Source organism: Gymnodraco acuticeps, unplaced genomic scaffold (genome assembly GCF_902827175.1).
Source record: "Gymnodraco acuticeps unplaced genomic scaffold, fGymAcu1.1, whole genome shotgun sequence".
Taxonomy (NCBI): domain Eukaryota; kingdom Metazoa; phylum Chordata; class Actinopteri; order Perciformes; family Bathydraconidae; genus Gymnodraco; species Gymnodraco acuticeps.
This window is the reverse complement of record NW_022991435.1, coordinates 1-22520: the sequence shown is the minus strand read 5'-3', so window position 1 is coordinate 22520 and position 22520 is coordinate 1. Positions and strand designations below refer to the sequence as shown.

The 22520-nt window shown below is 42.4% G+C and overlaps 3 protein-coding genes across 3 annotated transcripts in view; 2 read left to right on the top strand and 1 right to left on the bottom strand.

Annotated features, from left to right (window-relative positions):
• Positions 1-8390, top strand: part of LOC117532657 (von Willebrand factor A domain-containing protein 5B1-like) — a 15113-nt gene extending 6723 nt beyond the window's left edge. The window contains 23 exon segments of the mRNA XM_034196049.1: positions 99-324; positions 439-596; positions 696-827; positions 923-964; positions 967-1043; positions 1161-1337; positions 1439-1549; positions 2141-2343; positions 3415-3529; positions 4083-4230; positions 4466-4561; positions 4655-4946; positions 5573-5775; positions 5874-6020; positions 6023-6085; positions 6120-6205; positions 6277-6418; positions 6662-6790; positions 6868-6918; positions 7151-7262; positions 7442-7565; positions 7642-8290; positions 8293-8390. Coding sequence (XP_034051940.1) covers positions 99-324; positions 439-596; positions 696-827; positions 923-964; positions 967-1043; positions 1161-1337; positions 1439-1549; positions 2141-2343; positions 3415-3529; positions 4083-4230; positions 4466-4561; positions 4655-4946; positions 5573-5775; positions 5874-6020; positions 6023-6085; positions 6120-6205; positions 6277-6418; positions 6662-6790; positions 6868-6918; positions 7151-7262; positions 7442-7565; positions 7642-8290; positions 8293-8390 — 3581 coding nt within the window.
• A 555-nt stretch (positions 8391-8945) lies between these two features.
• Positions 8946-13015, bottom strand: LOC117532736 (dol-P-Man:Man(5)GlcNAc(2)-PP-Dol alpha-1,3-mannosyltransferase-like). Its single transcript, XM_034196191.1, is given in 12 exon segments — positions 8946-9686; positions 9688-9823; positions 10369-10390; positions 10393-10512; positions 10724-10800; positions 10973-11178; positions 11274-11388; positions 11537-11703; positions 11930-12058; positions 12060-12075; positions 12162-12261; positions 12824-13015. Coding segments are annotated over 12 exon segments (1317 nt in total). The 5' UTR covers positions 13005-13015; the 3' UTR covers positions 8946-9638.
• A 62-nt stretch (positions 13016-13077) lies between these two features.
• On the top strand, positions 13078-17575 carry LOC117532735 (mitochondrial ubiquitin ligase activator of nfkb 1-A-like). The gene is given in 9 exon segments (XM_034196190.1): positions 13078-13169; positions 13765-13907; positions 14374-14461; positions 14543-14553; positions 14555-14591; positions 14594-14663; positions 16202-16433; positions 16850-17027; positions 17030-17575. Coding segments are annotated over 8 exon segments (1062 nt in total). The 5' UTR covers positions 13078-13169; positions 13765-13790; the 3' UTR covers positions 17359-17575.
• The last annotated feature ends 4945 nt before the right edge of the window (positions 17576-22520 follow it).

The following is a 22520-nucleotide window of genomic DNA, read 5'->3' as shown; positions in this document are numbered from 1 at the left end:
CCTTGCATTATGCTCGATCGATTAACATACATAAAATAAAATTAAAGATTGAGCCTGGTTATTGTATGATGTGAGTGACTGCTGTATTTCTACTTTAGGACATCTTATCCTGGACGAAGACCTTGAGAGAACCACCTTCATCGTGGGCACAGGCCTCATTGGCCCCATGGATATAGTGTCTGTTATCATAAGCACCACACTTGAACTCCCCACGTTAGAAAATGGAGCAATCCGCATCATTTACCCCACATTGCTGACTCCGATCGTCACTGGCCAGATGACTACAAGCAAGAGTGAAAGTGGAGGGAAATCTGAAGAAACGGGGTATTTATGTAGCAAGCAACTTTGGCAGTTTCATTTAAAGCGGTGTAATTCAATGAACTAGCTTACTGCTATATTTGTGTTTTACCAGAAACTCCACATTTCTCTCCTCTTTAGACCAACCAGTTGTTTCAGTGCCAACTCAGGAAAACAGGACCGGGCCCTAGACTCTGAGCAGCAGTGTGCCCACGCCATCTTCACCAGTCCTGCTGCCAACCTGGCCCCTTATGAACTCAACTTCCAGCTGCTGGTCAGAGGGGCCTGTCTACTAGCTGGTACTGCACACTTATATCAAAAAACATACTTATTAAAAAAAAAAACACATCAACATCTATGATTTCCTCATTTGTATATCTTCCTAAACTGATTTGTAGGACTGGAGAGCCCCACTCACGCTCTGAGGGCAGATGCAGACCCCAGTGCCAAAAGTGCCTCTGCGACCTACATCACCTTGGCCCAGGAGCATCCATATGACAGACACATAGAGATCATTCTGCACCTCAGTGGTGAGTTAGCACTTACCAGATTGGGTTTCCTTTCTAGTTCTGTACTTTTTGCCCAATATTTGAATGTTACCTGAAATGACAAACCTCTTCCACAGAACCTCACAGCCCATTGGTCATACTGGAGAGAGGCTCTCGTTCAGCCAGTACGAGCAGCAGATCTGCGCCCGCCGTGATTTCATTCGTTGCATTCGCAAAGATTCAGAACCTGAGAGGAAGGTTAGTACTTACTCATGCTGCTTTGAGCTCTCCATTTACCTTTGGTATCTCACACGTGTCCCAATGCTGGCCAAAAACTGCTTGAAAAAGCGTGCTGATGTTTCTCTTGGCCTGCAGCTGGAGTTTATGAGGAAGCGATACCACAAGGACATTCTGTGCAGCCCCGTCCTGATGCTCAACTTCTGTCCCGACTTGCTGCATGAGCCTCTGGAGCTGCACAAAGCCACCAGAGAGCTGCTGTTCCTTGTTGACCGCAGTGGCAGCATGAGTGGCACCAACATCCACCGAGTAAAGGTGAGTGGCAGGCAGGATAAAAACATATCAAGGAACCAGTTTAGTCATTAGATTGTTGCACATACATTGATCTGGCCCTGTCCCTGCTTGTTTCTGCGCAGGATGCCATGGTGGTGGCATTGAAGAGTCTCCCCTCTGGCACCATGCTCAACATCGTGGGCTTCGGCACCACCATCAAGCCTCTGTTCACCTCCAGCAAGCCCTGCAATGATGTAAGTCACTTAGTTGCTTTAATTATCTGAATCTGTCTTGTTTATTGATTTTCAGTAACCCAGGAATTATTTTCAGTGAAAGAATACAAATGGAGGACTTGGACCATCTTTCCTGAAAGCAGATGTTTTTGCCCACGTAGGCCTATCTGTTCTATTTTCTCTACTCTCTAATCAGGCAATAGGTCAGCTTCTTAGGTTGCCTTAGTAGCAGAGTATCGGGTTTCGTCCAGACCAGGGGCTGCGAGGACAAACAGTCTTTGCACGGACTACCGACCATATGGTGACCTTTCATGCATTTTCACTAATGCACGAGATGTCCTTCCATCTCCTGTCCTGTCAGGCATGTTTGTCCACAGTGTGATTTGAAGTGGTTTCAAGCCAGGTGCTAATGTGTGTAATGTTTGCTCTCTCTTAATTAGAGATGTGCTGATTTAATTATTTGCCAGCCTCACGGGGTAATAAGGAAATCTGATATCAAACAATAAATTGAACTTGACAGCTGTTTGCACACGCTACATTGTGTGTGCAGGTTTTTCCCTCACCTCTACTGTAGAATGATGGCATATATCCTTTTCTTTTTCTCTGCATCAGGTCACTTTGATGCAGGCATACGAGTACGTCCAGAGGATGAGAGCCGACATGCGAGGCACCAACCTGCTGGGGGCGCTGTCCTGGGTGTACCAGCAGCCTTTGCAGCGCTCACACCCTCGCCAGGTTTTCATCATCACAGATGGATCCATCAGCAATGTGGCTAAGGTGCTGGAGCTGGTCCGCAGAAACACATGCGCCTGCAGGTATTACATTAAAATAACTGCCAATTAGACATTTAATCCATTTAAATCATGTGTGAAGAACGGTACAGAAAGGTGTCCGGTTGATATCCAATATGAGGGAAACGCACACACCAAATGGACGTCAATTGAAGCGACTAGTTAACAAAGATTTTTCTATGGTTGGAATTGTATAGGACATTAAATCACAGTGGGTGACAAGGAGGTAGAGAGCAATGGAGTTCAGTGAGTGCAGGCAGAATGAGGTGATAAAGGAAAGAGACACCATGTGGGGGAGAAAGGAGAGGAGGGGAGAAACAGAGGAGACACAAGCAAACAGCGGTCTTAAGGAACTGAGACCAGAGCACTGTGAAAGAGAGACAGAGGTATTTATCTGCCCCGCCCAGTAATCCCGTTAAGTGCTCTCCTCCGCAGTAAGAGTCACGCCCCTCTGGTTTCACGAGGCCCTTCAGCCATGCACAATAACTCCATTTATCTCTCATTAGTATTCCCCTGCTTGACTGACTTTCCACTGTATTTTGGCTGTCCCTTTGCAGACCATCTCCATATTTCTTTATTCCCAAGACATCTCATTTAAATAAATTACATTTTGGTGCAACCACAATATGTTTCCATAAAATAGGTTTTGTATTTTTTGTAATTCTGGTTTCCCATCTTCTTATATTGCTAACAGTATGTGGACAGACATACTCACTGCTTTAAGACAGCACAAAATCTCAGCCTTTTCAATTATTTTGTCCCCTGCTCTTTTCAAACTCTCAATTAGCCAAATGGCTTGTGATCACTCCGAGCACATAAATAACAGTTCTGTCAATTTGATGGCACATCTTCTCTTTTCTTAGACACATGGAAGCCTCTGTATGCCATTAGCGATTCACAAATAGATACTGATGATTGCAAGAGGCTGCTGGTAAATGTGTTCAGATGGGAAAACATAGTGAGAGAAAACATTCAGCGTATAGTTCAGGCAGTGAATCAAATACCACTCTGTACAAATACAAAGTGAAGATAATAATTCATAAAACACATTTTCTCAATGAATGTGGTCAAATATAATGTTGTGTTCTCCTGCAGATGCTTTGGCCTGGGTCTGGGTCCTCGAGCCTGCAGGAGACTCCTGCAGGGCGTTGCCAAACTGACAGGAGGGACCACAGAGTTCTTCGATGAGGAGGAGAGACTCCAGCCCAAGGTCAGCAGCACGGCAGCACTGCCCCCTATTGGGGAAAATAGGAAATGCAGAAGAATTACAAGTTGAATGTTTTCCTTTTTGTCCCCCTTCCTATTGTAAAGATTATTTGGGTTTCATGAAAGGTGCTATTAGCATCTAATACCTACAGCTTTAGTTCCTACACTAAGCATATCACAAGCTTTTGCCAATAAAAACTTGGGTGTTGTACTTGAAAAAAGTACATTTACTTTACTCAAGTACACCTTGAGTAAAGCAACTAGACAACCTTGACAAGCTACAGCAGAACATTACTACTTTTAGTACACATTAATACATCAATCAACTACTAATGTAATATTACTGGACATTATTTCTGCAGAACAACTAGTTTTACTTTACTTGTCTCTTGTTTAGTTTTTACTTTTGGTACTTTTAATTTATATTGGTGGTGATAGTAAGATTTTTTTACAATGTTTTAAAGAAAATAATATCACTATTTCTTCCACCACTGCCAGCTATTTGGTTGTGAAAATTAATCCTTTCAATTAAAACATATTCTGATCAATCTCTTCAGTTAATCAAGTCTCTGAAAAAGGCGTTTGAACCTGTGTTGACTGACGTACGGATTGACTGGTATCTGCCAGAAAACATGGAGGCTTTTCTTTCACCCAATGAAATCCCTCCGCTCTACCCTGGAAACCGCCTGATTGGATACTGCACTCTATATGATATATGACAAAATCAAAGCAAGAAAGACAGACGTATGCATTACATCATTCTTAAATGCATGTTGTGTGTGCATGGAAAAACAAATCTCTAATCTTACTATTTTACAGTCTCAAGGTCGGGGCTATAAAGGTGTACATCGCGGCTCCACGGGTTCAGTTTTTGGACAATCAAATGATGAGCTTTCTCCCCTCCCTGCCTCCGAGTTAATGCCTATGGTGACACCTGCAGATGGCACCGACTTGGAGGAGGCACTGAGGGAAATTTCCAGAGAAATCTCTTCTGAATTCCCCTGTGCCAAAAACACAGATCCTGGCACCAGCCCAGGTCAGTGACATATCAAAGGACCTTGCAGGTAATATAAGTGAACACTGGACATACCATTGTTGTATATGTTGAGCTTGTTTCTCTCCTCCCTAGGTGTGGAGCTGGACTGGTCCAGTGATGTGAGGAGGAGGATCCAGGAGAGCTCTTACATCCAGGAGCAGTATGTCCTCACCCGCTGCTCCCTCAGCAGTGAGAGGAGTCTGCAGACACAGTCCCACTCCCACATACACGCCTCGTCCCACTCTGAATCCACAGGCGCTGTGTTTCGGCCCGACCCTCTCTCCTCTGGTTCAGTGTTGGAAACAGGCTCTCTACCCCAAGGCCTGGAAAAGATGGCCCCTCTAGAGCAGAGATCGTCCCTGTCTCGCTGGGCCGACTCTCCATGGCAGCCAAACCTCTCCGTAGAAAACACTGATACCGGGGCAGAAAAGGTTCAGTTGACTGTAATTGATTCACCCTAAAGTGGTTTTCTGTATTATTGCAAGTTAGTGGTAAATGTTTAAGGAACATTACATAAAAACTACCAATGCAACTGCTACAGGAGAAAATCGTTGTAGAATCTATGATAAACTTTTTATATCTGCACAGTCACTTGTGACAAATGTCAACAATAACACTGAGAGAAATGTATTCTGCAAAAATAAATACCAGTTTATCCACTGAGGTAAACTAGAAACTGGTCGAGATTCAAAACTCTAACATAGGGCTGCAATCTCTTACTTCATTGCTTTTACTGTTGTTATTGCTGCTTGTTGAAAAGTGTTTTTCAAAAAAACACATCTCTCCCCATGTTGTATCTGATGCAAAAACTGTATGCACATGAGCAAGACTGTTAGGTTAAAAAGAAAAATCACAAATACATAACAATCAGATGACCATAGGATCTTTCAATTTAAGTAAAATGGTTGGAGTGAAAATAAAATGGCAGTCTAACTTACTTTTTTCAACCTGTTCGATTTGTCCTCTTCTACAACCAGAGTCGGGGTCTGGATGACGTTGAGGAACTCGTAGGAGACACAAGTCACTGGCTCGTTCAACCATGGCAGCGCGAAGCTTCTCATCTCCACAGGGCGAGCTGGAGATGCACCGCCTGAGGAGAGCTCTGGAGAGGGTCTCCTTCGACCAAACGCTGGGGGGCAGGCTGGACGAAAGCGATGGAGAGACGAAGCCCCCATCAAGGGGCACACTGTCTCGCAGGAGCCTCACTGACTCCAGTAAGCCATTTGTACTGAGAAAAGAAAGATTCCTATTTTGTCTCCAAAAACATTTCTCTCTCTCTCTCTCTCTCTCTCTCTCTCTCTCTGACCCTCAGATGGCCTCCTGTTCCCCGCCTCTCCTCTGGACTGGGACAGCTTCACAGACCCAGAGTACCTCTTCACTGCTGTCCCAGCTGAGGCTCCTCCACCAGGTCAGTGCCGCTCGCTCATTCACGGCCTGCTGAGCGGCAGACCTGTATCCTGGAGGTCACTGTGGACCTTGGGCACCTCTGGACCCCTGAGAGCCAGGAGACACTGGTAACTGAGGATGTGGAGGAGGGGAAGAGAAAAAGGAGGTGAACCATGGGAGGAGATGATTCACCAACTGACTGCTCGCTCAGTGATCAGGGACTTTGAGAAATGGCAGAGAAGGAGAACGACTCTGGACATGGTGAGGCTTCACTACCGTAAACCTTTATCTCACGTGATTTAAAGTTATTTAAACGCTGTCTAACTTACTGCTCTTTAGGTTCAGCTAAGAGATACCGCATGAAGGCTATCCAGACCAGTAAGCATTGTAACATCATCTGCATGTACACAGCCTTCACTACCACTGACCCCAACAAATGCCTGCCAGACAGCATGGACGTCGAAAACACAGGTGTGACACACTCATAGAAAAACTGAGCAATTGTATTATATATTGAGTCGGCCACTCATCGTAAAATGTATTTTAATCACAGGCAATACTGTTCTGCTAATGTTTTATATTGTCAAATCATATAACCCTGATGATTATGGGATTATTTCAGATTGTTTTTATTTAGATTTCACGGGTACATTTATGCACACAAGGTTGCAAATTGAGACCTGTCTTTTGGCCTGTGTGTGTGTGTTTGCTTAGGGGTGCATTTGGGGAATAGGCGGAGTTTCCAGTCAGGCAGTCGCAGGCAGAGGGCCTATTCTGTTGGATTAGGCAGACGGCGCACCAGCAGAGACAGTGAAGAGATGGAGGACACCTGCAACACTACAGGTAAAGAGACTGAATGATTACACCACCCATTTCTGTTGTCAGCACTTTAGGTCATCATCAATCTTTGTATCTCTCAGACAGAGATGACACCCCTGCCTCACCCTGTAGCCTTACATCCTGGGACTCTAGTAAGTATTGTCGACACGATCAGTGAAAACGTTTATAGTGTAAGTGTAGTCTCAAGGTTAGAGGCGTCTGACCAGCAAGACAGTTCTTCAGTTAAGGTCAGTCTGTAGGGAAGGAGAAATATCTCAACGACTTGTTTTGAAGGATCAATTCAAGCTATCTGTCTCTACAGTCAGGAAATATCACTTTATGCTGATGACACAATATTGTTTAATGTTGTCTCTGCTGTCTCAGGTGTAGGGGGCAGTGCGTACTCTGCTACAGCCTCAGCAATATCAGGCGCATCATGCACTCGTTCACAGCGATCTATCGAGAGCAAGTCGATGGAAAGCTTCTTTGGCACCAGGTAAGACTTTCACATTAACTTCTTGTTATATTACACTATTTAGGGGCCTTTGTAGAAGTGTTTGCTCTCAAGTTTCATCGGAGATAGCCTCTTTCTGTAAGGGGTTTGTATTATGTCTTTATCTAAATGTATGTAAATGTAGATATTCAAAGATACCCACCTCTTTCTGTATAATCCAGATTTCCCCTGGGCAGACTCAGGTCCTCTATTTCATCAGGAAAGCAGGTTCCTCTCAAGACCCACTGTCTCTCTGCAGAGACTGAGAAACAACCTGAGACTGAGGCTCCAGACTACCTGCCCCTGGTGAGACTCTTACAATATATAAAACTAAAGCGTGCATACAAATGTTTTAATTTGTGTATATTTGATGTCTTATTAGGTGCATTTGCAGCTGGCATCAGGCGCTTTTCTTCTGACAGAGATCTACTCGGACTGTGTTCAAATCACCCTGGACCGCCTGAAGAGGGCCTCCCCCTTCAGCCTCCACCGCCGCAGCCTCAGCCCACCCTTCCGCTGCACATATCCCAGTGCTCCGTCTTTATCCACCTCCACTAAGATCCCCGGCGCTACCTCCAACCACCATGTTACCTTTTCTCCTTCCTCGTGCTCCATAGCCAAACCAACTTCACCTCCTTTCCACCACACTCCAGACGACACTCCCCTAATGCTGGAACCAAGGCTTCGCCGAAGACACCTGTCCGACAGGGATCCAGTCACATCACCAATGGACCCCCCCAGCTCTGAGGAGGGCTCCCTGGAGCTCTCTGTGGGCCCCTCTCAGGGCCAGGCAGATAGTGGTCGCGGGTCGGAGACAGATGTATTTGAAGTCTCTTCCATAGATCCAGCTGACCTCCAGGGGGGCAGCCAGTTGGCTCTGGAGGACCTGGAAGGCTCCAGCTGGGCCACAGCTGTGGCTCTGGCCTGGCTGGAGCACCGCTGTGCCGGGTTCTTCATGGAGTGGGAGCTGGTGGCAGCAAAAGCAGACTTCTGGCTGCGCTGCCAGGATCTACCCGAGGGAGTGGACCTGGCGGGCTGAAGGGGGCCGCCAGACAGCTGTTCCTGCTGCTTCGCCACTGGGACGAGAACATCAAGCTCAACATGCTGTGTTACAACCCCAATAACATGTGAGGCGATGACGAGGAAACTGAGTCAGATCTACTGATTATCATAATCACTTGTTACCAATGATAGTGACTCCTGAGAAGCAATGCCTTTTAATGGAAGAGTAATCCTGTATTTCATCTGCAGGATAAACTAATGCCATAACCTAGTGCCAAGTTCATTCTAATAGTAAGTTGAACATGAAATATTTTACAAGTGTAAAACTTTATATTTATGTAAGAATATCCTTAAATGACAGACCAAGTGGCCTTTTTCATCATGAATATATATATTGCTTTATGAAAACACAAAAATGCCTTTACCATCTGACTAGGATTTTTCTAGTCTGTCTTCAGTTAATTTGCTAAATGTATAATCTCAGTCAGTCAGTGTTTATTTTGATTACAAGGATAAGTCTTTGATACACTTATTAAAACTTACTTTAAAGTAACAATCATTAATTGATTTAATTCAACCATTTGTTGTAATGTTGTAACATACATACAAAATAAATAAAAAACTACAATGTTAAGTGGCATCTCTGTTTAATATAAAATGTCACACTCTTGCTCAGTCTGCCATTTTGTTCACATTAAACAACCTATGTGCTTTTGAGTGCAGCAGTGAACCATTACAACAGAAGATGAATCCATTACATCACCAATCTGACAAAGTGCCATGATTGTCTTAAAGCTTGTATATCTATGAAAAAACAATGTGGCCTTGTGGTGGGGAAAACAAACTCTTGCCCTGTATTAAATTAAATTAAAGCTTTTGTGGCGATATTCAAGTTCTGTATCATATTACTTTTATATAAATGATACACAAATATTAATCTACTGCATTCTTATACCACGTACAAGAGCATTAGAAAACCAGATTAAAGATTTGGCAATGTGTAGTTTTAACATAATTTGTAGAAATAAAGCCTAGTATGTAACAAATTCTCTCAAAACATTCAAAATGTCCTCCTCAAATTCGACTCCACGATTCCTAAAATGTGTCTGAAAATTAAACCTGAGATCCATATTTTCTTTTCATCTCTTCAACTGCAAGGAACTACTTCATCATGTAGGTGTCTGTGTGCAGCACCCACACTTTAGCTTCGTTCACCTTTAGCAGTGAACTGAGACGAGAAGCTTTGAATGGCTCCTTGTATTCACTTAAAACACAGTCTGTCACAGTGACCTCCCTCTGCACCGGTGTTGTGAGGACCAAAGAGAGGAGAGGAGCTGATTGGACCATGTACGACATCCGGTCCGATCAGCCCGCAGCTCACTGGCCTTTGTCCTTCTCGGGTGTTGGTTCTTCTGTTTCTGTGCCGTGGGGCTGAGGGCAGCGGAGGGGCCAGCCACAGACACAGGAGGATGATGAGGTGACAGACGTGGAGGGCGGCGGAGCTGCCGATAGTAGAGGGGTAGGTGTTCCAGGAAAGCTCAATCAGACCCAGGATCAGTACCCTGAGGAGGAAAACAATATGGCATTAATGTATGAGTGACTGTGTGCTATAGGTGTACACATAATCAGAAATGTAACTTTTAGTTTAGCATTTAGTTTAAAGGCTTTATTGTCATATAAACAGCTACAGTGTAGATATACAATGAAAGGGTTCCCAGGCTCCACCAACAATGCAACACAAATATATATAAAATATTAAAATAGTATTCATAATTATTGTGCAAGAAGAAACAGAGTAGCAGCAGTGAGGTGAGGTCTGATTTGCTTTAGACCGGGCAGCATGATATTTGTTATTGTGGTATGATTTGTGATATTAGAGGATTGACCATTTTTGAAAACATCAGTTCCATTAAAAATATATTAAAATGTTAATGGGATTTATACGAAACAAGATTTCTAGTTTGTAGGCCTGGACGTTACCAAAATACTTATGAGCAATGATACTTTCACATATGTTGCCTTTACCAAATATTTATTTGATTTGGTCCAGATTGCATTTTCGATACAATTCCAATAATGTAAGCCGCATTAGTTTAGACTCTCTTACCTGAGCAGGTGGGCCAGCTTCTGACTCCTCCGCTCCAGAGCAGGAAGGGCAGCGTGTGGAAGTACCAGACGTAAAACTGGTAGTGCAACGAACGGCTGAAGCACATGCCAATGAAGTTAGATGTGAACAGAATCAGAACCATCTGTGATCATCTGTCAAGGTTTCACACAGCAGCTGTTGTATACTAGGAACATCCTTTAATTACTCTCTCACCGATATATTGTAGACATTTTAGCAAATCAATTCATTGACATCTACTAGGAGAAATTAAACGGTTTCCTGACAAAACCTAATGTATCCTTTGAGGATAAATATTCTACAGATAGAAGCTAAACCAAATGCGAAAAAAGGATATGATCAACAGTGGTTTTCTGAGCGGGGGCTTTCCGCTTGCTGGGATCCTTGAGGAGATCAAAGATGCTTTCTCCTGGCCTGGTTACAAAAAAGAAATAAATATATATATATTTACACTTGAAATAAAATTGTGTTAATTTCACTCCCTGGGATCAACTCTTGCTACGTAGGGGAGAGAAAAACTGGCACGACTTTACCACTGATTTATTCAAGTTCATATCTATAATACCAACAGTAACCTCTGTCTCACCTCTTCCAACGACGGAGAGCGAAGAGCAGCAGGGCGAGCAGGTGGGAAGCCAGCAGGATTAGGTGGAAGTACCGATCCAAGAAGAGCCATTCTGGCAGGAAGCGCCAGTTGACCGTCCATTTGAACATAAACTGACGGCCAAGATCAAACGCCTGGCTCATATAACCCACAGGATTCTCCAGGAGGAAAGGCAGTCCCAGCAAAAGCTGCAGACAGATTCATTTATAAATGATGCTCGGCATAGTGGACAACATTACATTTTTGTAATGATAAAGCTTGCCTGGTTTTAAGGATATCTTACCTGGATGCCCGCACAGAGAGAAAGCTTGGGAATTGTCCTGATTAGGCCAAACTCAGATATGAGGAGGAAAAGTAGTCCCGGAGCAAAAAGGAGCACATTCATTTCACAGACACTGCTAAACTGTCAGAAAGAGAGAAAGATGAAGTTGTAATTTCATAATGTAAAAAAGACACAATCTGATATAAGTTTCACAAAGATATGTGACACTTCATCCCGAGAAAGCCAAACACATAAGAGTTGCATTGTGCTGTGAAGCAGTGGACACTTGCCTGTAAAGGGCGCAACCCAGAGTCCAGTTTCCATCCATGAAGAGGTTGATGGCTCCAAACAGCAGCATCATGGCCACAGGATCATTAAAGAGACGCAGCACAAAGATGGAGTGGATCCGATAAGAAGCACAGCACACAAAGAAGAACACGTAGGGAGGAACCTGGGGAAATTCCAAGAAAAAAAATACCATGTCTTTAAGGCAGAAAAATTACATCAGAGGCATTTTAGAAGGAAACTATTTGGAAACAGAATACATAAGTACAGAGTATACAATACAACTCATACAATATAAACGGCCTATTTAGCAAACACAGTACAGTTCAGTGGTGTATCGCAGACAATGTTATCATGCCACATTGTACCTGAGGATGTTGTCACAGACTGACCTTCTTAGTGCGGTGGTAGATCCTGAAGACCAGCAGCAGTGTGATGAGGTAGAAAGCAGCAAAAAGGTACTGCGCAAGGCGGATGTTCACCCCATGGCTTGTGATGTAGTAGAGAACGTAAAGATGTAGACAAGCCAGCCGGGTACCTGCAACAACAACAAGGTGCTAAGTTATACTGCACTCATACTAACAAGTTGGAGAACTCTACATAATTAAAAACGTTTAAACTCACACCAAGGGGCCGGTGTCTCCTTTAAGCTTGGTGTAGTCGTAGGTACCATTGATGACTCCCTCCACCTCATCCATGTAGGCTTTCCAGTCTATCTCAGTGTCTGTGGTAAATATAATACATCAGGGATCATAAAAGATGGGGAAAGTTGCTGTTAGTGCTGTGGTGTGGTTATTTGTATATTTATTTGCATGTACATTTCTAGAATAAACATGTTTTGATTAATGCAAAAAAACAATAATAAGATAACATGGTGATTTCATTTATTTTGACAGTTCAGCATGAGAATCTTACAGCATTACGTTAGATTAAGAAGTAAGCTACATTTGTCAATAAAATCAATGACCTGGGGTACATACTAATGCTTGGACTTTATGTGTAACGGTCTAACGGTATAAGTAGCGTTACACATTTAAATTAAATTAAGAGTATTGTCATTAACAATAGTTTGCTGCATACAATTTTAGCAAGAAGTTGCGGGAAATAATGAACGATATTTAACACTTGAGCAGACATGTGGTCATGCAAGGGCAGTAAATTCCCTTTGACAGGTGGTAGTCGAAGTTAGTGGGTTTGCTAATGCTAGCTACTTAGCGTTTACATACGTTAAGAAACATAACAAAGCACCAGAGCATGCTAACTAGCCGCACAGAGCAGCTACTTACATGCTACTTTCTGTATGACCCACGCATTGAAACCGATCTCTAGAAACCACAAAACTGAAACGACCAGTAGAGTGTATTGCGTCTTGAACAGGACCAAATGTTTGTCCTGCCACAGTGTGTGGAGTTTCCCCCACAGGGGGGAAGGGGAACCGGGAGACTTTCTTCGCACACCTCCTGCCATCTCGGCGGCGTAGCGAGTAGCTCACTAGCGAAGGAGAGACTCGAGAGACGTGGAGAGACGTCGCAATGTGTACGTCATCACGCAGCGTTCATCACATAGGGTCACGTGACGTGGACAACATAGCTCAGCCGAAAATGTCAAGCTAGGACTTCAATTTTCTGACAGGTAAAAACAACTGATATTATAATAAATCGTACTTGACAATTAAAAAATATATACCTTTAGGCATTTAATATTTGTGAACATATAGTAAGCTAACGATACGGTTGTTTAAACAACGTCTAGAGGTCAAAACTGCTGCCTTATAGCTAACTTTAGCTTACCATTATTACAAAGATAATAATCCCACTGAAATACGTTATGTAACAAGTGGCTTGTTACTGTTGACAACTAGTTACAGTTTGAGTCATATTGATGGTGTTAGCTGTAAAATAATTAAAGAGAAGTTAATGGGTCTTAATTTCCCTTATAAGCAATATGAACCGAAACAAACAACTGGCCTCGTTTAAAGAAATCAGGTTGTCTTAAAACAACATTGTGTTAATGTATTTCCAGAATCTTTAAAAAATACTCTATACATCTGAATTAGTCAGATTTTGAATGTCAACAGCTGAAGCTGAAACATAAACGAGGTTAACCCAAGTTCCATGATCATCAACTGAGGAGACTTTACTTCATTAAGTCATTTGTTGTCATCACTGATATACAGGAAACAAAATAGATTATATTTGATCTTCTTAAATATCATGTATTCCTGCAGGTCTGCAGTGAGGAGACTCAGAGGGAATGGAGGAGTTTCCTGTGAAGGTCTCAGAGGCAGTGTGTCTCGGGGCCAGCCTGGCCCTCTCAGGCATCTGCTACTGTCTCTACAAGAAGAGCCGGACAACGCTAGATAAACTCGAAGTTAGTTGTGGTCCATCTGTGATTGACAGAACCTTTCATATATTGTTTTGATAATGCATTTGTAGTCTTCATGCTGTCAAAGCCTTTCAAATAATTGGGATTAGTTCCAAAACCATGTAAAAAAAAGAGTCAGCTTTCACACACACAGATAGATATATCCTATTTAGTGGAGGGCAATCTTCTTGTCTTCTTCTTATACTTTTTTTTTATTGGGCTTGTGACTGAGAACATGTCTACTTGCAACCTACAAAGTTCCAAATAACTTTGTAGTAAGAAGAAGGAAGTAAACCTTGCATACATTGAAAACGCAAAGGCTGGAGACAAAGTATCATTTTGTGTGGGGGAAACCGTTTTGTTTCATTTTTTCCCATCTTGTAAACCATTAGGTGATGGTCATGGCTTCTACTGCTTTTTGTTTTTTAAACCTTCAAGTTTCCTTCCTAAGTGTTTTGTCTCATGTTGTCAGGATGCTCCTCACTTCACTATAGACGGAAAACTCAAAGACATTCTGAAAGTTACTCCAGGAGCATGTCTACAATATGCTGTCATTGAAGGTAAACATGAGTTGACTCTGACAAGAGCTGAACACTTGAAAACATATCGTATACTCTAACAGGTGTGTGTATACATCGTAGGTGCTGTGCACACCGGTAGGCGAGCCTCTGACCAGCTCCTTCCAAAAAGAAATATTGGAGTGTTGCAGAAGGTCTTGCTGAGAGAACACAGGCTTGTGTGGAACAGCCTGTCACGCACTTGGTGAGACATCCATCAATACAATATTAGCAGCATTATGGTTCCATACATTTTTGTGGCATCATCACTCCTCTATTTTATAGTGGACAGTTTAGATGTTTGACATGCAACAAAGGTTTGTGGTTGGAATACAACCAGGCACATTCCTCTGAGGTGGTATGTGCCTTAAATAGTACGTCCACTCCCAATTTAAGAAGGAGGAAAACATATTTCTGCACTAGCCTCTACTTTGAAAGGTTTGCGTTTCTGGAACCCAGCTGTGAAGAGTGGTTCTATAACGTCATGGTACATCACTGCTGTGCATGGTGTGGGAAAATGTTCTATTAGTTGTCAGGGCAAGCCCGATTTTAACTGGGGTTAAGTTACTTTTAACCACGTGGCTTTTGCAGTAGGACCCAAACCTGATTGCTGCCTCTGACATAAGCTACACAAGATAGATAAGACATCTTGGCCCCTGATTGAAAGCCTGTGGGTTTGGTTGAGGGCTATTACGAGCTATTCATACTGCATCTATATATTCTTTGCCTTTTCTGGCAAGTTCGTGTTATTAATTAAAAGAATTTCAGAAATATCACAGATTCACACTTGTAAGAGCATCTTAGGTGATGATGATGTCAATATTTGAAACATTTAATTATAGTAACTTCGACATGGCTTTAGACCAGGGGTGTCAAAACTACGGCCCATATTGAATCAGCCCTCAGGAAATTCAAAAGGTATAATGGAATATGGCCCACAAATTAAACTTGTGCTTGTCTTATATTTTCAATATATACGTACACATATATTAAACAGTATTCATGTGTTAGTAAGCACCGTTTTTTCAAGTTGAAAACATTTTCTAACAAATTTAAGTTGAAAAGAAAAAAGCCCAATAACTTATTTACGCTTGAAATCTACCCTTCATATTTCCTCTTTTTATAAGCAATCTGAGGCTTCTGCTTTAAGGGATGAGCTGCTAACAAAATAAAGTAAACCCTCTGGAGAGCTGTGATGTAGGCTGTTTTTTTTTCTTAAAGCATTTTCAAGTATCAAGAATAATTTACCCACATTTAATTGATTTTGCTAATTTATAACTTAATTTATGAGGCAATTAACTTCACCTCGAGTGAGGGGCCCAGCCATTCGTATTTTTCTGTATGTGGCCCTCGGTGAAAAAAGTTTGGACACCCCTGCTTTAGACCCTTCACTGCTTTCAAATTCCACAAAGCAGCTTGTACCGCAGGCTTTCAATTAGCCCAATATCAGAATATTTAGTTTATGTTTATTAAGGATCCCCATTAGCTTTTGCTCTTGACAAAAGCTACTCTTCCTGGGGTCCGACACTTAAAACAATACAACAATAATACAACAATAATACAACAACAATCAAGACATAATTCCTGACATCATTTAGTGATGTCACTTCAGATGTATTTGTTTATTTATGTAAACATGAATCAAAATGCAACCCAAAATTGAAGTGCATCATGTTAACAATATTTTGTCTTGATTCTCATGTGTATTGACATAAAATATCTGTTATTCTTCGCCTGTTGCAGGACGGACAGTGAGCGGGTCTTGCACCAAAGAGTGACTGCAGTGCCCTTTGTATTAGTGGGATCAGATGATACGGCCGTCAGAGTGCTGTGCCCTATGCAGGCCTCCGGTGTGCACATGGAGACCACCCACGAGAAGTTTCACCAGGTCAACTACGGCTTCAGTGACATCATAGGACAATACCTCAGCGGGGAGAAGCTTAAAGGGCAGCTGGAGACAGAAGAAATGCTCAAAGTAAGTAAAATACCACGGTGAACTTCTAGTACTCAATAGTAAAGTGATGTCACCCACAAATAGTAACCAGGACTGTACATACATAACAACTGCACTGTCTTTACAAGACTTTACCCTGCACTCACATCTGAACACTTATGTAAATATATTGAACATGTTCATACAAATGCTCAACTTGTAATATCTTGTTTCAATAGTTACTTTATCTTTGCTTTTATTATTTTAACTTTTATTCTATTTTATCTTTATTTTTACCTTGTGAATCCTGTTTTTCTTTCTGACACTGTTGCTGCTATAAACGCCTGAATTTCCCCACAGGGATAGATAGGTTCCATCTTATCTTATCTTTTATTCACTTCACAAAGTATAATAATACAACTGATTTAACTGATCTTCGTTTCACAAATGTTTTCCAGGTGGGCGCAACTCTAACTGGTGTGGGTGAGTTGATACTGGACACTGACGGCACCCTGAATCTCAGACCCCCTTCTAACGGCTCAGAGTATTTCTTGAGCATTACAGACTTTGACACCCTGCTGGGGGAGCAGGAGAGCACAGCTGGTTGGTGGAAGGGGCTCGCCATCGCCTCTGCTGTGGCGGGGCAGGGGTGCTACTCTGGTTGGGCCGACGCTACTACAATCAACTCAAAGTACACTGGCAGAGGGAGAAGGAGAGGAGGGAATTTGACAGACTGCGGGCTGAAAACCCAAGAGCCCGTGCTCCAGTAGCCGGACACGAGGCCATCGAGGAAGAGGAGCACTTAGAGAACGCCTGTGTGATCTGCCTTACTCAGCCACGTAACTGTATTCTGTTGGAGTGTGGGCACGTGTGCTGCTGCTACAGCTGCTACCAGGCTCTCCCCCAGCCCCGCTGCCCTATTTGTAGACAGAGCATAAGCAGGGTGGTGCCTCTCTACCATGTTTGAGGCAACTGTGATCACATGACCTCAGTGGAGCTTCAGCAACACACAAACTGTCAGCTTAACTCCTTTAAGTGCTGCACTCACACCTAAAAAAGAGCTACGCTTTGAAATTCACATTACTGTAAAGAATAATGTCATGATGGGATTGTATGTAATAAAAAAGGTGAATTGTTACGACTTTCAGTTAGGTATTTTATCATTAATTAAGAACAAATGTGATGGGGGGTTGTAAATGTGTGAACAATAGATGTTTATTTTCCTACATAATTGTTCTGTGCCTTATTCTGGTAATTTATATGGTGGCTGCGGTCTAAAGAGCGATTTAACTGTTTGTCTGGATGACTTGAGACTGTTCAGAAAGTAAGCTTGTATTTCAACCACTTTCACATTTGAGTCTAGAAAGTTACATATATTTAGTGCCAAGACGAAGCTAATGACTTAATGACAGGAAATGTGTAAAATGGTGGCTTTTGAAACATATTTAATAAAGAATCACTCTGTACAATTTGTGTAGCATGTCTTCCTTATTGTCAGAGGCCGTTTCTCAATCGCAAGTAAAACTGCTGCAGAGCAACTATTTCAAGTATTCTGCGTCATCGAGTGGCGCCGAAGGACTGTTTTAAATGCATGTTAAATGCCCAGCATTCTGCGCCACTCTACGTAGAATACTTGAAATAGTTGCTCTGCAGCATGTGTACTCGCGATTGAGAAACGGCCTGTATCACCATTTGTCAAAATTGCGGATCCCATTTTGTTTTAGGAATGTTTTGAAACAACTTAGTTCATCCTTATGTACAGGTCCATGCGACCATACAACCATAACGTGCTGCATGATGCTCAGTCTGTATAATGATCTTATATGACTCAATGTTCGGCGTCTCTTAATGATCCGCTGAGCTGCAGCTGTTACATCAAACGTCTGCTCTTCTTAAACATTAGGAAAGTAGTTCATATCTCAATAGATACACGTGTTCCACAGGACTTGATGAATTCATGATGGGTCTTATTATTTCTCCATGAGGCACACATGCTTGTTGACAGCACCTGGTGCCTGAAAAGACTTGGGTGTAGTGAGTCATCAAGCTTACTATTTCTGTCATCTCTAAAAAGCATTACGAGGATTTGGAGCATGGCGGGTAGATGAAAAGCCACCTTTTGTTTCTCTTTTCGAACAGAAAGGGAACAACTTGTGTGCTTGTGGTTGTATTGCGAGGTAAAGAGTGTGGCTTAAGGCCTGAGTGGGCGTGAAAAAGGAGCAGGTGGGAGACACAGGATCTCATAAATCTTCCCCAGCGGTCAGAAGGGTTCACTTTGACAAATTCTTCATGAGGTCTCTCAGCAGAACAGCAGCTGTGGCTCTGGGGGAGCAGACTATTACTGTAGCACCCGCAGACCTCTGAGGGCATGGGGGAGCAGTGTCATTTGATTGGATCAGTTCAGTTCAATTAATAAATACAAAAAGATAAAAATATTTTACAGCAGCAAAAAATGGGAATAGTTTCACATGGGTCTTTGGAGAGGGGAAATACAATGGGAAATACTGTAATGTATGCACTGTTCATATAGAGATACAAGTTCTAAAAATATGAACTACAACTACTCCAGGCTTAGTGGATTTCAGTTTGTGTAAATGATGATACGAGAGTGCCTCTACCACTAGATGTCCATCTTTCTTCACTTGAGTTAGTGAGACACTGTGCTGGCTGACAGTGAGGGAAGACACTGGCTTCAGTGGATGAATTCGAAGTCACATGCAATTAATGTAGGCCATGCTATCCTGTTTAATCTATTCCGATAGCTGACAAACAATTATTTAATAATTAACAATGATATGATTATTCTCTAATGGTTTCTGCTTCATGGGTGTAGACCCATATTTGTGGTGATGAGGCTGCAGACACTAGTAGTTAAGTAAGTTAAAAATGTATTAGGAGTGCCCGTTTCAAATAGAGAGATGTCATGGCAGCGTTAGCATGGATAGCTATTATCATTGCTAGCTATTATCATTGCTAGCTATTATCATTGCTAGCTATTATCATTGCTAGCTATTATCATTACTTGTATTATTGCTAAGTGTATGGAGTTTTCAGGAATGGAAATGTCAGTCCGTTGGTCCACACTGAATTGTAATTTGTACAGATGTTCCTGGTTATGACAGGATGAATCTTATTGACTTCAGTCAGCTGCTGACTTTTCCTTTCAAGCCATAATAAGGTTGGCATTTTCGCCTTTGGTGAAATGTCAACTATTGTATGCATTGCTGAGCATCAAAAACAACTCTTAGTTTGCCTGGCTTCTTGGGGTGGTACACCCTGTGATGAGGAATGTACTGAACACTCTCTCCTTCATGGCTCTGCATCACCGTTGCTGATTATTTCTTGCATAAGTACTGTATAATGACCACTGCCCTTGAAAGGGACAGGCATCTCGTGGTGTCCATCTTTTTTCTGCCTTACAGTATGTTGTCTCTAAGGAGTTTATGAAGCAAACATCACCTTGAGACACATAGTTTACTTTGGTTGTAGTTTGATTCCAGGACTTTCAGCACATCCCTGGCTGTTGGCAATGGCATCTCTTTCACTTTAACTCCATGCACAAAGCTTTGATTTTCCCTTTCTTCTTTTTTTTTAATATATAATTTTATTGAGCATTAAAAGTACAAAATATACAATTAGAAAGGGACAGAAACATAATGCTCACTTTCAGTTTTTCTTGATTTTCCATTTCTATCCAAGAGGGGATTGGCTGAGCCTATGATGCTCCCTCCGAGCATGGTCCTTTGTGCGAAAGGTTCATTTTCTCAGCCTGTGAGCAGCTACAGTAAATACTTCTACCATCACCATCACATTAACTAATGCCAGCAGGAGGAGACAAAAAGCTAAATGGATACTAATGTTGTCCAATGAAGACAAAACAATATATTTAGCAAGATCTAGTTTTTCGTCAAGTCATACACCAGCAGTTATATGCAGTACTCAACAAACAATGAAGGTTACATTGAAAATGGCATGGCTCCAAATCTTTGAAATGTTGACACATGACCTTATGGGCTTGTGCTCGTGTCAGGGAGTAGTGGTGCAGCAGGGTGTTTCTTGACTTTGGCATTAGTAGGCACTCAGCAGACAGCAGGAGGAAAGGTAGAGGTGCGGTATCTCAGGAGAGAGAGCCATCACAGCGTGCCACAGCTCCTGATGCCAATTACCGCTGTTACCCATCTGCTTTGGGCATGCAGTGAAACGTGGGATAAGTGACCTACTTTGTGACAGTTGTGTGACTGCAGTGCTTCTCCTCTCATCAACAAACCAAGCGCTCCCCCCCTGAGGAAAGGCTGACAGCGATAGTATCACAGGCAACCACACACTGATCAGAAATATAGATTTTTGTTTTGTTTGGCCGTTGGCTTTGAGCAAATTGCATGGCTCTAACAGCGCTGATGCACCTAGCCCAGGGATCTGAATCCAACCAGACTGTAGATACAATTGAGGTGGTGGTAATCCGGTAAGGGCATATTGCAATCTATTCCATTCTTTTACCCTTTAGAAACCAAAAGTAAATAGACACAGATCCCAAAATTAGAAACAGAGAGGTATGTTTCTTTGCTTATCTCTTCTCTCACAGTATTTAGCCTTCCAGACATTTTGTTTTAAATGTATCTGATCAGGTTCTAAAATATGAATCACTGAGATTTCTTCTTCATGAGTACATTTGTGAGCTGTAAGACCAAAACAATGAGAATTAAAACTTAAAAATGTTCCATGGAGATGAGGATACTTACAGTTGGTTCAGAATCTGTCGGTTTGACAATAGTATCAACATATTTTACTTTACATGTTGACTTGATGCATTGTTGTCATAAAAATACTGAAAGATGCATTTTAACGAACACAAAAGATTACTTTATAATATTGCAGACAAGAGACGGACATTGTTGTGTTTTAATATGTATATCTATCGGTGCAAGTATTAGATTGAAAGTTAACATATTGGCATTTAAAGGGCAAACTACATATTATGTTAAATGGCCTATCAGCATTGTTTTAATCATAATATTTTATAACCAGATCATCGTTTTGAGTATAAAACCACAGGTTTTACCAACAAGGTACTAAACAATATAATATACTCACCTTTCCTGATCCCAGCTTTGCCTCTCTGTGACGGAGGTGCAGCAGGCAGTGCGTAGTATTTTAAAATGCTGCAGAATGAGTCTGTGAGCATTTGTACCTCAGCTGTGTGGTCACTGATTGAAGGGCAGGAGCTCTGCCAACGTCCCCAGTATCTAGAGAGCAATATGCTGAAAAACCCAACAACATTAATCTTGATGACGATGAGAGCAGATATACAACTGTTATTCGCTCCATGAATACAGATGGTGGTGCCTCACTTTCTTTTGGTGCTCTTACTTACAGTTTTAGCTTTTCCAAAACACACACACAACCTAAGAGCAAGTCATTGATCGTGGCTCTTAGCTCTACGCTTGTTATTGGGTTTTTTCCTCAGCTAGTGTAGTGTTCCTCAAGGAGGAACATAGTGTGTTCAACATTGTGCGAGTGGCGAGTGTATGTGTGTGTGTGTGTATGGTGTGTGTGTGTGTGTGTGTGTGTGTGTGTGTGTGTGTGTGTGTGTGTGTGTGTGTGTGTGTGTGTGTTGGTGTGTGTGTGTGTGAGTTCAGCTGTGCCTGGCCTGCTCGAGGGAGGGGGGGAAGGGAGGGAGGGTAAGTGACTCAGCATAGTGATTCATTTATAATTGGAGCAGTGCTTCAAGAGCACACACCACACACCAACACACACACACACACACACACACACACACACACACACACACACACACACCACCCACAGAAACACACTAACAAGCACCATTAACACACACACCCACACCAACACCACAACCCACACACACACACACCCACACTAAACACACATACAAGCACACATTACACACACACACACACACACACACACACACACACACACACACACACACACACACACACACAATCACACATCCAGACACATGCACACACCTCTCTCTCTCTAAGGTGGGTGCCCTTGTCAGAGATGATGGGACTGATTGAGTGTGCCTGGTCATTATTAAGGACTGCTGCCTGCTAAAGGGCAGCTGGCTGGATGGAGAAAGAAAAACAAGGGGAAGACGGATGGGAG